Genomic DNA, 16,234 nt, shown 5'->3' with positions numbered 1-16,234 from the left:
GGCCATGTTGAAGCACACGCATTAGCATAATGAGTGGATGCCGCAACTTGCTCGTTATGCACATGACGTCAGATGCTCATTATATGCATGCGATCTGCACAACATGGCCGCTCGCACTGGGCTTTCCCTCACAGTGTGAATGTCCTAGCTCTGGCAGGGCCAATGGTTCTTTTTCCCCCAAAAACTGCTATTACCCCAAACCGGAGTACGGCCCAACATGTGCCCTTTAACCTGGAACCACAATGCGCTGCAATGTTTCTTTATTTCCATGTGGATCCCTTGTGTGGTGCATTTGCTGGGACAGGGAATCGCGGGGAAAATTAAAATACATGGTGGCACAGAAATGGAATGTACCCTGGCTTGGTGCATTTTTTCACAAAAGAGGAGCATCAATACATGGTCCCAGGTGAATGATTAAATTCAATGCGGGTCGTCCATATGAGAGATTTTTTTTTACATCTACTGTGCATGTGCTAGGAACACAATAAAAGCAATATCAGGGCTAGACAATGATTCTCAGGTCCTCAACCCCAGTCCTGCCCCCCCCAAAAAAGGAACCAACTGTTTTTGAGAACAGTTACCCCTACATTGTATCTGAAGGAGAGAAAAACCCAGAGGTTTACAATATGCCTTCCAAATGTGAGGCATTGTATATGTATTTAACATAAACTTGATAGATCATGTTAAAAGTGACAAACACGCTCACTGTAGCCTGTACATTACATGTCAGTTAACACATACATAAGTCTGTTCACTGCATCTTTCATCATAACATACGACAGTTGCCTATATGGAGCTAATGCCACAAATTCTCAACTTATAGTATGGAAAAATGACTTTCTCTTACAAAAACACAATCAGCAGCATCTAGGGTAGTAGCTGGCATGTCCTTCTCTTTACATTCACTATAATAGGAAACACTGTATAAGAACTCTGATCTATATGGCAGTTTCTCAGAATAAATATTTTGAAATATAAAAACACTAAGAATTTGAAAATGTGCAATAGTCTTAAATACATTTCTTACAACCAAAGTGCACACTTAACTCCGATTGGTGATATGCCAGTGTTTCTCTGCCTTTCATACACATCTGCTATTTTTAAATGATTTAATTCAAGGGGAGGTATATGCAGTCAGATCTCTTAGTGGGTGCATCCTGAACTATATTTATTCTTCTCCGGAGCTGACCGTGTATGAAGCTATTTTTGGAAGAAAAACACAAACATTGTTCATTCAGTTGTACACTATAAATCATTTATCAGCATGTGATGGAATTTGATGGCATGAATTACTTCTGCATTATGTCTGTTCCAAGACATTTACTTTAAAAAAAGGCTATGATTTATTTTGGAATTGAATTTAAGGACAATTGTTTGCTCTAACTGGAAATGATTGCAGTTTTACACTCTTAAGCTGGCCATAGATGCAAAGATCCGATCGTACGAATCATCGTACGATCGGACTTTCCCATCTCCCGACCCGCCACTAAACATTCAGATCAAAGTCTTACCAGTCAGATTAGTTAAAGAACAGATCAGCAATGTTCTGCCCCTGACAGAAATCGTACGATATCTATGTCCAACCAAAGCTGGTGAAGGTCTCCCACTGAAAATCGTACGATCGGCAATACACGCAGAGATATTATCGGCAGCTGACAGAAATTTTCTAACCTGTCCGATCGACCAAACGACCGATCTCCGCCGGACGAAAAATTTCGCGACTCTCCACACACGGTCCGAAAATCGTACAAATCCTCGATTCGTACGATCAGATCTTTGCGTCTATGGCCAGCTTTAGGGTGCAAATTTATTAAGGTTCGAATTGTGAATTCGAATTTTCGAGTTGGATTTTTGGTCAAAACTCACAAATTCAAGTTGAGAATAATCCAAACTCGTATTCGAGATTTATCATACCTTGGCCCTGGGAACAACTCGAATTTGACGATTCACCACCTAAAACCTGCCGAATTCATGTAGAAGTCAATGGCAGAGGCCCGATGACCCATTTGAAAATGTTAATAGCCTTCCTGGCATTCGAGTTTTTTCCAGAGAAAAAACTTGATTCGAGTTTAGTTGAATTCGATTTGAGTTTCAGACGTTCAAGTTTTTCTTAAATAAGATACTATTCGAGATTCAAGGTCATTCGAGGCAACAAAAAAAGTCTATAACTCGACCTTTGATAAATATGCTCATTAGTTGTACATTTAATAAAGTATCTTCCTTCATTATCAAATTATTTAACATATATATATATAAAAATGTCCAGATAGTACCTGCACTCTTGCCTTTGCTTTTCTTTGTGGGTGCTTTGGTCAAAATAATGTATATCCTTCAGAATGGACCAGCACACCAAGTTTTCAAGTGTTCAAATTTTCTTTATTGCCATAAAACTCGTGCAATGCTGTGTTACCAATAAAAACACTTTATTCACTTCTACGAGTGTGCTGATCCATTACTACTGCATATTATGAACATTGATCGTGCACCTCTACTCTACTGGAGATTGAGTGCGGACACCCAAAGCATTTATATATATATATATATATATATATATATATATATATATATATATATAGATATATATAGATATATATAGATATATATAGATATATATAGATATATATAGATATATATAGATATATATAGATATATATAGATATATATATAGATATATATAGATATATATATAGATATATATAGATATATATATATATATATATATATATATATATATATATAACTATGCATCTATTTACACCTTAAGAAATAATGCAGAGAAAGACTAGTTAATAAAAACTAAATTCACAAAACTCCTTGTGTTTTGCCAGTCGGCTTTATTAAAAGAAGAGAAATCATAGTGAGTGCAGCTGGAATTGTTCCAACTTTGTGTGGTGACCTTCAAATAACTTGAAATGTGCTTTTATTAGAATTTGCAAGTCTTCCCTCCTATTATCATTTCAAGTTTTCTATCCGATTCTTCACAATAAGTATATTGATTTGATTATCATTACTTTTTCTCATTTATATGGAAATAATTTCTGTTTTGATTTATTAGGGAATATATTTAAGTGTATATATTTCAGCACAACTTGTTTTTGGATTTCCCCCATTTCAAATTATAAATGTAATTGTCAGGTCCTTTGTTTTGTAGCAAACAGTGTCTGCAGTAGTACAGAGAATAGGTCAATGGGTTTTATTTATTGTTTTGTTATGTAAATTGTGCCATTTTTACTTTAAAGCCTTTGTTAGGGATATCCCTTTTGAATACTATGATTAATTTATTTGGGAAGTTGAAGAGTTTCCCATTCTGCTTTCCTAAATTGTGTTTTAAAAACGATCAAGCAAACTGAAATATGTAATAAGAGCGTGTAAGATCTCAAGATAAAATATACTTTTGTTCCTTTCTCAAAAAAACAAACTCAGCAGATGACCAATAAGATCACAAGGAACATACCTCTCCCACTGGTAAAAGCAACAGCACAAAACAGATACCAATATTTTCTATCTTTTATAGGTTTTGAATTTGTCTTATTTTTCTGCCTCTTTAAAATCTGAGTTGCTTATGCCAGCATACAAAACCACTTTCAGGTTGCTAGTGAATTAGATCCTAGCAATGAGATGATGAATTTCCAAACTGGAGAGCTGCTAAATAAAAAGATGAATAATTCAATGAATTCCCAAATAATGAATAACCACAAAAGATAAAAAGACCAATTGCATGGTCTCCGAATATCCCTTTCTAAATCATGTTAACAGTTGAAAGAACAACCCCTTGAAAATGTCAAGTCTATTCTATATTCTAATAACCTTCTAGTGAATGTGGCCCTGCATAATTTGGATTGGGACCTAGTGACAGATTAGAATTTACAAGAACTGATATCATATAACCACCTCAGATAAAATACAATCCATTTTTTTCAAGTGTACACTTCTGTAGATGCAATAAATAGTGTAAAGTTTTTACTGGTACAGGTATCACACTTTTAGCAACCATTAAGCAGGAAGCATTAACTGGTAACCTGTTTACTATGGGTTATAATTGCCTTTGTGCGTTTTATTTCATAAGGGGTTTGTGAATTATAACTGTATTTTTTCAGCAGGAAAATATAATGTACAGTAAAATTATAATTCTGTTTACTTTGAGATAGTATGTTTTCCATGTTTAATAAATATGCTAAAATTATTCCAGAAATGTGGTGAACTACTGCTCAAGTTTGAAAGCGTATTCTATTCCTTCAGAAACAGCTCCTTAGGGGACTCCAACATTGTATCACACTGTGGAGGTCACAAGTGGTGTTTTTGAAAATGTGCAGCTGAGTGCAAGTACACACAAAATGAAGCCCTATTGAAAATAACAAGATTATTTGCATTTTTCAGCAGAAATGTCAATATGCCAAGGAAACACCATATTATTGAACGCTATGGGATCTGCAGGTTTGGAAACACACCGCTGAAATATGACGCGTATTTTCAATATGGCGGCCAAACTGTCACGAGATGCGGTGTCGGCTGGTGACGTAATTACCATGCGTATTGATGATCAGTCCGGCTACATTTTTGCATGTAAATTGCTTTTCTGCTTTGCTATTTTTCATAAAAGTTTACTAAAATTCTTCGGATTGGAATTGTTGGGAACGAGGAAAAACAGAAATGTGTGTTTCTGAAAACGCAACTCATAAACGTCATGTGTGACCTCGCCTTTATTAAGTCTTATTAATGTATAATGCATTCTAATGAAACATAAAAGTTATCTGCACTGCAAATTATCCCCAAATTGTTGTGAGTGTATATCCAGAAAACAATTATCAGTTAGACATACTAACAAAACAAAAAGATATCAATGAAGGTTCATGTAGACAGGTCCTTTGGCACCAATTGCAGTTTGCCCTATTTGTAAACCTGTCACTTAAATCCAACAGCATAACTGAATACCATGGCACTCACTCAAAAGTCAGTGAAAATATTAGACCCCACAGTTTAGTCTGACAAATCCATCTGGACCAAAGCATGGTAAAACTTTTGTGATCAAACTGAATTAGTAGTAGTATATTATAGTAATAGTTTTTGCAATGTAAAGAAAAATTCTGTTAATTAATAGAACATTGGCACAAATAAAATACATTTTCAAATGAAATGACTGCAACCAACAGTCACTCTCCAGTTCTGAATGACTAGATCACTGAAATTTGGGCATTCATCATTTTTATAGCTTCAGTAAGACCCATGTGTATCTAATTTATAGGATAATCAAAACTGGAAAAGCTGACCTATTGTGCTAAATAAATCCAGCAACTTGTAAGGTTGAAGTCCCGTTTGGCTCCTCAGGGTACAAAAAAGCAATACCACAAAAAAACATGCTCATAGAAATCATGTATTTGTAGAAAAATAAAGTTCAGCACACTGTGAGAAATAAACCATCACATAGCCTTTATATAAACATTGCTTGTGTTAAATACTCTGATTATGAAGCACTTTCTTTATGTAGCATCTTTATGCAGGCTGTTGAACTACCCAAACGCACTACAGTGAAACTTGTCGAGAAAATGTTAATATAGCATGAAGATGGGTACAAAGGAAAATAATATTAAAAATGTTCTTCTTTTGATATAAATTAGTTTGGGATCAAATTTGAATCTATCTACAAGTATTCAATTTGCTTCATTTTTCCCACTGACGTGTTTCTATACAGCTTTATTATATACTATAACACTTTAGCTACCTAAATGATCTAATTGTGTTAAAGAAGATGTTATAATCACTGGGGGTGCCCAATGTTACCAGTATCAACCCTCCGTAATTCTAAAAGCTTTCCTGATACCCCAGGCTCCACCTGTCCAGGGCAGCACCACAGAGTGATGAGCTTAAACTTCTTTATGCCGGGTGCACATGTGCAGTGAATGAAAAGTCAAACTTAAAGCAAACATCTGTTGTTGTCACTCTACTGTGCATGTGCTTGGCCAGGCCACAGAAGAATGAAGAAGCTGAAGTATATGATCACTCTGCATCAGCCCAAGGTAACAGGCAAGTGATTATAATCTCTAAAGAATGCCTAACATTTGGAAACACACAGTGATTATAACTTTATTTCTTCTTTAATACCTACTGTTCCAACTTTCTCTTTGATATCCTGCACTGAACAGTCAGAAAAAGATACAAAGTTTCTATTATAGATAATTAGATACTTTTGTAACCAGTTAAGATAAGCAGGTCTCTTGGGAGAACTTTGACTCACATCTTAAAGGAGAAACAAACCCTTGATAAAAAAAACCCTGCCCTACATAGACCCCACCTCCCTCCTCCACCCAGCCTAGCTGCCCCCAGGCAAATGCCCCTAACTCTTTACTTACCCCTCCATGCAGTTTCTGTCCAGCGGAGTTCATGGCAGCCATCTTCTCCTCTTCACTAATCTTCAGCGAATCGGTGCATGTGCAGTTGGAGCAATTTTCTGTTTCGCGACAACTGCACGTATTGCAGACGTGCCGGTCTCATTCTGAAGATTATTGAAGAGGCTGAAGAAGGCTGCACTGAACAGAATCTGCATGGAGGGGTAAGTAAAGAGTTAGGGGCATTTGCCCGGGGGGCAGCTAGGCTGGGGGGGGGTCTATGTAGTGTAGGGGTTATTTTTTTATTTTTTTTTAAAGGGCAATTCACTTTCATTGGCAAAACTGTAATAACACAGAAAAAAAAACACAGAAATGTGTTTCAACTTTCACAACTTGCCAAATTTTGTAAAATGGATATGGTAATTAGGAGGTGTGGTCACAAAAACAGGCGTGATCAAAAATGTTTTGTCCCTATTTCTATTTTCAAAATGTTGGGAGATATGCAAAGATCAATAAATCTTTCACTGTAAATACTCCCACACTACTAAACTGTATGACAGTATGGTAATTATTTGCTTGCTTCAATAACACAGAGAACATAATTCAGATGCAATAAAATAGAAAAACCTTCTAAACGCTTACTTTTAAAGTTCAGTTTTAACATCATATACAGTTGGGCTACATTAAACAGACTTTTGTAACACTAAATATACCTACAATTTCTGCCTATAGTAATATCTGTTCATCATTTTGAAGGTTTTATTGGGTTTATGCAGCATTGTATTGATAATATACTTAAACCATTCTTTCAATTTCTCTACTTTTCTTGGGTGTGACTCTAGCTGGAATGATGTACACTTGCTGCTTACATGACACACCATAATCTTCATTTGGAAAGGATTATTTTAAATTATTGTGTGAAATATAAGCAGTAAACATTTCTGTATAAAAAGCCTTAGTTCTAGAACTGAAGAATGAGGTCAGGAAAAGGGCATATAATGTGAAACGTGACAGATTAATATTCCTCGTTTCAAAAATCATCAAGCTCCTGCCCATTACTGAAGAATATTCAGCAAGTATAAATCCCTTCTTTTTCTGTTTATACTGAAAAAGAAGCCTAACATACACATTTATTACTTATAAACACAAAAATGAAACCAATCATTTCTCAAAAATTCCTTTGGGTCCAACAAATTATAGCCCTACTTTTAGAGAGAAACAGATATCACACAGCTGTGATTAGGTGATATATATATCTCAAATAATTATGTTATTTTTTTCCATCCTTTTTCCTTGGGATAATAAAAAAATATTGTACTTGATCTGAGATATAATTATTCCTTATTAGAGGCAGACTAAATCTGTTGTGTTTAATGTTTTTGTTTTTTTTTTTTGAATGGAGATCCAAATTATGGACAGACCCCCCTATCCAGAATACCCCAGGTCCTGAGCATTCTAGATAACAGATCCCATGTATGTATGTGTGTATATATATATATATATATATATATATATATATATATATATATATATATATATATATATATATATATATATATATATATATATATATATATATATATATATATATAATGGAGGTAACAAGAAGAGCCCGCACACACAGGACTTGAGTGAAGCAAAAAATTAATTTTTTGCTTCACTCAAGTCCTGTGTGTGCGGGCTCTTCTTGTTACCTCCATTCTATGTTTAATTGCTCCAGCACCTAGGCATCCATTTTGTGCTCTGTGTGCACCGACCCCTTGGTTGTTATATATATGTATGTATGTATGTGTCTGTTCAACTTGTTCTGAGAGCTGGTAATCTTGAATTTATAAGAAATGTAGTGAGAGATATATATATATATATATATATATATATATATATATATATATATATCTCACTACATTTCTTATAAATTCAAGATTACCAGCTCTCAGAACAAGTTGAACAGACACACATAATGTGCAGTTAAAATCAAATGCTTTAAATTGCTCTGCAGATGACAAGCCATTGGAAATAATCTGCATAGATAGACTGCAACATTTGAGATAATGTATAAATAAGGGTACATTTTTATACTTAACGGGTACATATGAGCTGGAAGGAGCCAGTGTAAGTTAGTAGCATTTATAGTGTCAGGTGTAGCTCTATCATCCACATGTAGCCCTCTAACAGCTGCTGTGCTACAAATGGGAAGTTCTGTCAACTTTAGTATTCCTAATATATTTAAAATTAGGCTCCTGCACTATTGCTGCTACTGCCCAAATCTCAGCACACCTTGCATAATTTCATAGCTTTTGGCTCAAAGCACTACATGACAAGTACTACTGGAAAACTCCAGGTGAGGGATAGAAATAGCTGTGTGCCAATATAAAACCACAACACGTCGAGGCCTAATTATCAAAGGTCAAATTTTAGTGGTTTTAGAAACCACGACTAAACTTACAAACTCAAACTATGGATGTTGTGAGATTCATTTAAATCCAAATTAAAAAAAAGTAGAAATGGAAAATTATGCTGAACGGTGCTCTAAAAATTACAACTGCCTCTAAAAGTCCGAATTGATTTAGAAAGTAATGCAGTATTTTTTTATTCCAATTCATATCTTGTTTCTCCTGCTTTCAAAGTATTGCTGGCCAGCGTTCATTTTATTTCCATACGTGCCCAAATGATATTCCATAGATTAGCTGTACAAGTATCCAAAGCAAACGTTTCTCAAGAAATATTAATGGATTGGCAGTTTCTTTAGAATTTACATGTGAAGCCTAAAAAAAAAAAAGTTCAGCAACATCTGTTTCAACCATAAAGTATGCCTAGTAACAGGACGGGAATAGACTATACCAAATATTTTCACTGCAATGAAAACCTCTCGTTAAAATGGAACTAAAGTCAAAAGAGAAACATGGCTAAACATGCATTTATTTTAAAAGATGAATGTACTGTAGAAGACCAGAGGATCAGCAGACCTATAATCACTGTTTTAAAATTGTACACCATCTTGGATCTTGTTAAGTCATGTTTTAAGTGCCAGTGGCATTGCACATGCTCACTGTGCTCTGGGCTGTCAAGAAGCTAAGATTATGGGTTATCAAAACCATTAAAGTGAGATTTCAACTTACTTAAAAGCTCATGCTACAGTTTTGATAATGAATCAATAACGTGATGCAGAAAATCACTGGTTTCTATACAGGTATGGGAACCGTTATTCTGTACGGGTTTTTTTGCAAAAGGGTTTCCTTCTCCTTTAAGGTATGAAGATTCAAATTAGGGAAAGACCTGTTATGTGGAAAACCCAAGGTCCATAGCATTCTGGATAATAGGTCCCATACCTGTACTACCATGTAACTTTATTTAATTACTAATCAGTACTGAACTGTGAGTATATATAGTGTATAAATATTGGATATTGCAAGTCTGTTAACTGATACAGGTAACCGACAGCAGCCTAGAGCATGCGGTGTAAATAAGCATTTTTCACCTAATTCATTGTTAACCTTAGTTAGTTTAATATAGTAAATAATGTACCCCCTATTGTAAAATATAAGGATATTATAAGTTACCTTCGGCCTCGTGCCTTTATTTAATCACGAGTACCGAAGGCCGAGTGCTTTTATACAGGTCATGGAACTTCGAGGTGACTTTTAATATCCTTATATTTTGAAACAGGGGGTACTTTATTTATTATAATACTCAAGTTTCAGTGAGCCATTTGACAGAAATGACATCACTTAGATACCGATTATAACTGATGACATCACTAAGCAACGTTTATAAGGATATCATTTACATGACATCCATGGCTCTTGTGTATTATAAAGGGATATGGATTGATGCATGTAAGCGATCTCATCCAGGGCATTACAACTATTTTTACACTTTGTAAACTGGGGAACGCTAGGTTGGAGAAAAGTATTAATGTCAGAAAAAACTACTACCAATATTAACGCAATATACACATCATCACATTATAGAGAGAGAGAGAGAGAGAGAGAGAGAGAGAGAGAGAGAGAGAGAGAGAGAGAGAGAGAGAGAGAGAGAGAGAGAGAGAATATTATAATCTGCACAGATGTTTCTCTCAGCATATGTATGCGTTTGCCTTCACATTAATTTGAATAATGAGCAAAGGAACTGGCACTTTTCTCTGTACAGTTTGCACAAGGAGCTTTCTCCCAGTGTGGGTGGCCTAGCTCTCAGTGGAGCATTTAGAAAAAAATTATTTGGTAATGCAAATGAAAGAAAAGATTCTAATTGCTGAAAGATTACAGAAATATCTTTTATCTGAAAAATGCAAGGTTCTATGCATTCTGGATAAAAGATTCTATACCTGTATAAAATATATCTTCATAGATAATTAAATAATAATTATAATAATAATAATAATAATAAATCCTGAACATTTATAGCTGAGCACTTCTTTACTGAATTCCATTTTCTTTTTGCAAGTTAAAAGGCCAACCTGTCCCATATGTAATAAAAGACAAAGTTTGCACAGGCGCTGCTACTCATAGCAACCAATGATGTCTGCTATTAAATGAGTGACCAATTTGTTCTGCCTGCTGATTGGCTGCTACAGGTGATTAGATCTGTATCAAACTTTGCACATTGGCATACATAACCCCCTTTAAGATAGTAAGGGGCAGATTTATCAATATGTGAGACTAGAGTTTACCACAAAAAAACTCACTTACCACTCTTTCCTATATGATTTTTAGAAGTGTATTTATCAAATGGTTAAAGGGGAAGGAAACCTAGTCGGCGCAAACCCCCCACTCCCCCTCCCGTTTGTTGCCCTTTAACGGTCACCCATTTAGTTTTTCTGTGGCGAGTAGTGATGAGAAGTTTCGTTGTGAATATGATGCCCATAGACTCCAAAGGGTGAAAAAAAATGTAGTGCTAAAAAAATGTTGTCGTCCATAGACTTCGGTTCATTTTCGCCGTTTTGCGAAATTTCCGCAAAGCAAAATGGGTCAGATTTGTCCATCACTAGTGGTGAGCTTTTCACATTTTGATAAATCTGCCCCTAGGTTTTTAGTTCAGCTAAACGTGTGAGGTCTATAATTTAACCAGTAAGCAAAATTTAAAAAGTTCCCCAGTGACCACTAGAACAGAGAGGGTGAAGAGAAGATAGCGGAAAGCATCTAAAAATAGAAAAAAAAAATTTATGATGTTATTCTACAACTGACAGCAAACTTATTCCAAAAAGCTCTTGTCCAAAAAGAAGGGGGTGTATATTAATGATGCTACACATCTTTTATTGTATTTGGAGTAGGCAGATGCACTGACTTTCTCACCATTTAGGTCACAATATTGCTGATCGAGGGACACCAGGGAATGGTAATGTCTTCCAGTTGTTGAAAAATTTGGAAGAAGCAAATTGTTTGAGTCTGAGTTTTGCTAGTCCAAGGTCATTTTTAAGCATTAAAATGTGTATTCCATGAGAGAGCTGATGCATTTTAAATTACATATGTGCTGTTGAATTTGTATAATTCAAATAAGATGCAGATATGTTCTCTTTTATGGAGAAAATTTGTGAATACACTTTGCAACATTTGGTGTCCTCTCTTATTTACTATACAGTGAATTCTGTCCAAGAAATATGAGTTGAAAAATGAGAAAAGACCAGAGTCTTTAGAATTTCATTGCTGAGGAATGTTCTTGCTCCTTCAAATTATGATATTCCACGAGTCATAATTTATAGTCCTGTCTCTCACATTTTCCATAAAATGAATTAAAACCAGTAAGCAGCTGACATAGCTGTAAACAAGAATACAGTTCTGATATGAATTTCCTGCTCTGAGAAATACAAATCACTGCCAAAGCAAGTGTTTGTTTTCTCAGCAGCCGTGTGTGCCAATTTAATGGCGTTATTAGCTAGGCAACCAGCCGCTGGACTCCAAATCCAAGGCTTTTTTCACCCATTTCCAATAGCTAACCACCATACAAATGTCTTACTCCAAGCCAGTGGGTATAAGCTTTCAAGTAATCACATTGAGACCCACGAGTATATTCAACAAATAATGAAAAATACAGCTCTGTACTGCTGCCATGTTTACACTTACACAAGCTATTGACCATGACCACGACCATGCCCGCTTTCTCAAATACAAGTGTATTTAGTTTTTTCTGAAAACATTCCGTTCAGATCATATCAAAGAAATGTTAAATTGTGGTTGGAATGCTCCACACAACAGGACAGCTGCACTAGGGCCTTTCTATGTTTGGAGCCAGCTATCTGCAAATACACCAGTAAACGTGAAGGAGTAACGGGGAAAGCAAATCATGAACTTTTCCGAAGAGGAAGAACACATCAATTTCTCTGGCAGTGGTAATGTGTGATGAACTTTCTAACCAGTACAATAGTGAGTGCAGAGGCTATTGCATGAAAAAAAAATTCACAATCAAAACTAGATTAGCTGAAAGGTGTTTTATATGAATAACACAAAACAGCTAATCACTAAATACGTAATACTCTATCTTGTGAGAGTTCTAATTAGGGTTGCCACCTTTTCTGGAAATAAATACCAGCCTTCTTATCATTTTTCTTTATCAATAACATTGGCATCAAGCATTATGTTTACTGATCAGGACAGTACAATGCCAACCAGGTCTCTAATAAGTTATGAACTCAGAAATAAGCATTCCTGTGCTTACAAATACGGAGTTGTGTAATGTTACTTGCATAGTAAAATAATTCTACATATTACATTATAAAAAATTAACAGAAATCCTTTGCAGAATTGCAAAGCCAGTTTGTAAGCAACCACCTGCATCCCTTCTTACAGTGGTTTTACTATCCTAAGAATCTAGAAAGAAAACTAAAAAAAGAAACCAGACGAACAGATGTGGCCGCACACACTATGCCTAAGGACTATGGGGAAAAAAAAAGAAATGCTGACCAAGGAACCTCTACATCATTCCCACCTGGACTGAAGACATTATAAAAAGGCTTGCTATTCATTATCGAGTCATCTTTTAACTTGTTTTGAGGGAATCCCAGTTCTTTCATGACAATTATTTTTATAGCTGCTATAAAAATAGCTAAGATTACTTGAGGAAACCCATTCTGTTTCAGTGCACCGTGCAGGTCCAGCTATAATACAGATAATTTAATATTGACCTTGCATTGACCTAGTCCCATAAAGCTTGACATTTTACTATTCTGTGCCCCAAACTGCTAAACAAAGGCGTATCGGCTACATACATAACTATATTGGAGTGCTCTTCCTGGGGCACATGACAGCTGAATAAAAGTCATCAGACCACTATGGCTGACGGTTCTCCACTTGATCAAAGGCCTAATGTAAAATATTGTGAAACATGAATTGTTCATTTAGAGCAGTCCAAATGGCAGCCCGCAGGTGGCCTGTGACCCCCCCCCCTTGTGTGCCCCCCCCACATGAAAGCCTGCCTGCTGTGTCTGCTTACTTTGTGTGCTTTAAAATGTATCACTACAGAGACCTTGTACTGTTGACACTCCAGACCCAGACTGAAACTGCCCACACCTCATTTGAAGGGGCTCCAGCACTGTGTCCGCCATACTCTGCCTGCTCTATGCTCCATGTGTGCAGTACTCTGTCTGCTTGATGCCCCCTGTTTGCGCCATACTCTGCCTGCTCTATGCCCCGTTTGTGCCTTACTCTGCCTGCTCTATGCTCCCTGTGTGTGCCATACTCTACTTGCTCTATGCTCCTTGTGTGTGCCATACGCTACCTGCTCTATGCCTCGTGTGTGCCACACTCTGCCTGCTCTATGTCCCGTGTGTGTGCCACACTCTGCCTGCTCTGTGCCCCGTGTGTGCCATACACTGCAAGCCCTATGCTCTGTGTGTGCCATACTCTGTATGCCCTATGCTCCTTGTCTGTGCCATACTCTGCCTGCCCTATGCTCCCTATGTGTGCCCTGCTCTGTCAGTGGAACACAAGCCTGATAGGGGTTTGTTAGCATTTGAAAATTGTTGTTAGGGGCCCCTAAAATGTTTAATCATGTGCTGGGGGGATGTTGTATTGTCCACAGGGGAGGAGGATGCATATGGATTCAAGCATGTTAATATGACTTAATTTTGTCCCTAGGACCAACTGATTGGATCACAGTCACAGTGACAGGTGTTGTCGGAGTGAGGACCACATCGGCTTGTTGATGCTGTCCTTGCACCTATGGGACTTTAAAACCAGCCCAAGCAATATCTGGCAAGTTTTCAGACAGATATCGGTTGGGTAGGCCTGTGAGAGTGCTTCATACACAGCCAGATAAGCTGCCGACTAGGACTGAAGGGGCCAAACAAAATCAAAATTTCCAATTTTATCTTGCAAAATTGACCCAGAACAATTTTTACTGGATGGTTCTTGAGCAGATGAAGTATTTTGGGAAAGAAAGCATCATGCAACAGGAATAATTCAATGTGTAACTGCCTATTAATGTCCTTAAACAATCATTCACACTAGATACAATTCCATAATTCCTTGATGAAGTCTCCAAAAGCAATATAGTAGCAAATGTTTTACTTTTAAAATCTTTTAAGAGAAAGGCTGGCATTCCCCTAAAAAAACTATTCACCTTTACGATAAAAACAACTTTTTTCCAACTGATCTTTAATTTTTTTTAAAAAAATAATACACTTCTAATATAAATACCCTTGTGGCAGCACATCGCCAACCATCAAAGTGTTTCTTTTTCCCTGCCCAGCTGTTACTCCGGAGCCAGGCCAGACATGATGTCAAAGAAGGAAGTTCACAAATGAAGTGCTACTGTACTAATGTCCCTTCCATTCCACTTCATGTGCAGATCTTAGATATGATCATCTGCCATGTTTCAGCCAATCAGCTCAGTGACATACAAATGAAGCTGAAAGTCATGCATAGTAGAACTATTCCTTCAAGCTTCCTACACAATCACACAGGCAGGGGATTGTCATGCTTCAGCATAAGGAGAGGCCAGATACATTTTAGGGGTTGGCAATCTGCTGCTTATAACACTGGTTTCTATCTTGACAGAGGATTGTTTATAAGAAATAAAATGATTTAAAAAAAAAATGGTTTTTGTGATATGGGATGCTCATATTTAATGGTGAACAACCCCTTTAATGAAAGCAGAACATAATGACATACCTTCAGCATTTAAGGTGATCAGGGTGACATTGCTGCCCATATTCGAGCTTCCTGAATTCCCACAATTTGACAGTGTATCACTAGCCTCAGAACCACTGTCATTGTCATCATCATTATGGCTGTCCTCAGGGGCAGGAACTTTCACTAAAATTGTGTTGTGCCTTCTTCCAGGAACTGCACTGAAATGTAAATAATTTAATTTATATAGCAGCGACATCATTTGCAGCCCTATACAAAGATTGCTCATCATTTACAACATTTCCTGCCTTGTAAAACTTGTAATATTTTTTAGGTGCTGTTCAGCAGTCAATCTTTTATTTCTTTTTGGTTTTAAAGGAGAAAGAAAGCTACGGAGGCATTTTATTGCCAATAGATTAGCTGCAATAGTGCAAGCTAGAATGCTATATTTATTCTGTAGAATGTTTTACCATACCTGAGTAAAAAGCTCTAGAAACTCTCTGTTTGTTTAGAATAGGAGCTGCAGTATTAACATGGTGTGACATCACTTCCTGCCTGAGTCTCTCCCTGCTCTGGGCTCAGATTACAGTAGAGAAGGGAGGGGTGGGGGGAGAGGAGCAAACTGAGCTTGCTCTTGCCCAGGGCAATGAGGTTTAAGTTGAAGGCAGGAAGTCTGATACAGAAGCCCATGAGTACACAATAGAAGGAAAGAAATGCAGTGTTTCTTTTGACAGGGGACTCAGAGCAACATTACTTTGGGGGTTTACTGGTATATTTAGATGGACCTTTCTGATAAGGCTTACTTAGTTTTAACCTTTCCTTCTCCTTTAAATGGACTAAGTGGAACAG

At 36.7% G+C, this 16,234-nt stretch overlaps 1 protein-coding gene across 3 annotated transcripts in view; it reads right to left on the bottom strand.

Moving 5' to 3' along the window:
- banp.L (BTG3 associated nuclear protein L homeolog) overlaps window positions 1–16,234 on the bottom strand; it is a 221,218-nt gene that overhangs the window by 152,488 nt on the left and 52,496 nt on the right. For all 3 annotated transcript variants that reach the window (XM_018257989.2, XM_018257988.1, XM_041590205.1), the window contains exon 6: window positions 15,428–15,606. In XM_018257989.2, coding sequence (XP_018113478.1) covers window positions 15,428–15,606 — 179 coding nt within the window. The remainder of the gene's footprint in view (window positions 1–15,427; window positions 15,607–16,234) is intronic.

The sequence above is a fragment of the Xenopus laevis genome, chromosome 4L (assembly GCF_017654675.1).
Source record: "Xenopus laevis strain J_2021 chromosome 4L, Xenopus_laevis_v10.1, whole genome shotgun sequence".
NCBI lineage: Eukaryota > Metazoa > Chordata > Amphibia > Anura > Pipidae > Xenopus > Xenopus laevis.
Note: the sequence above shows the minus strand (reverse complement) of the source record. Positions and strands in the feature narration are given on the sequence as shown.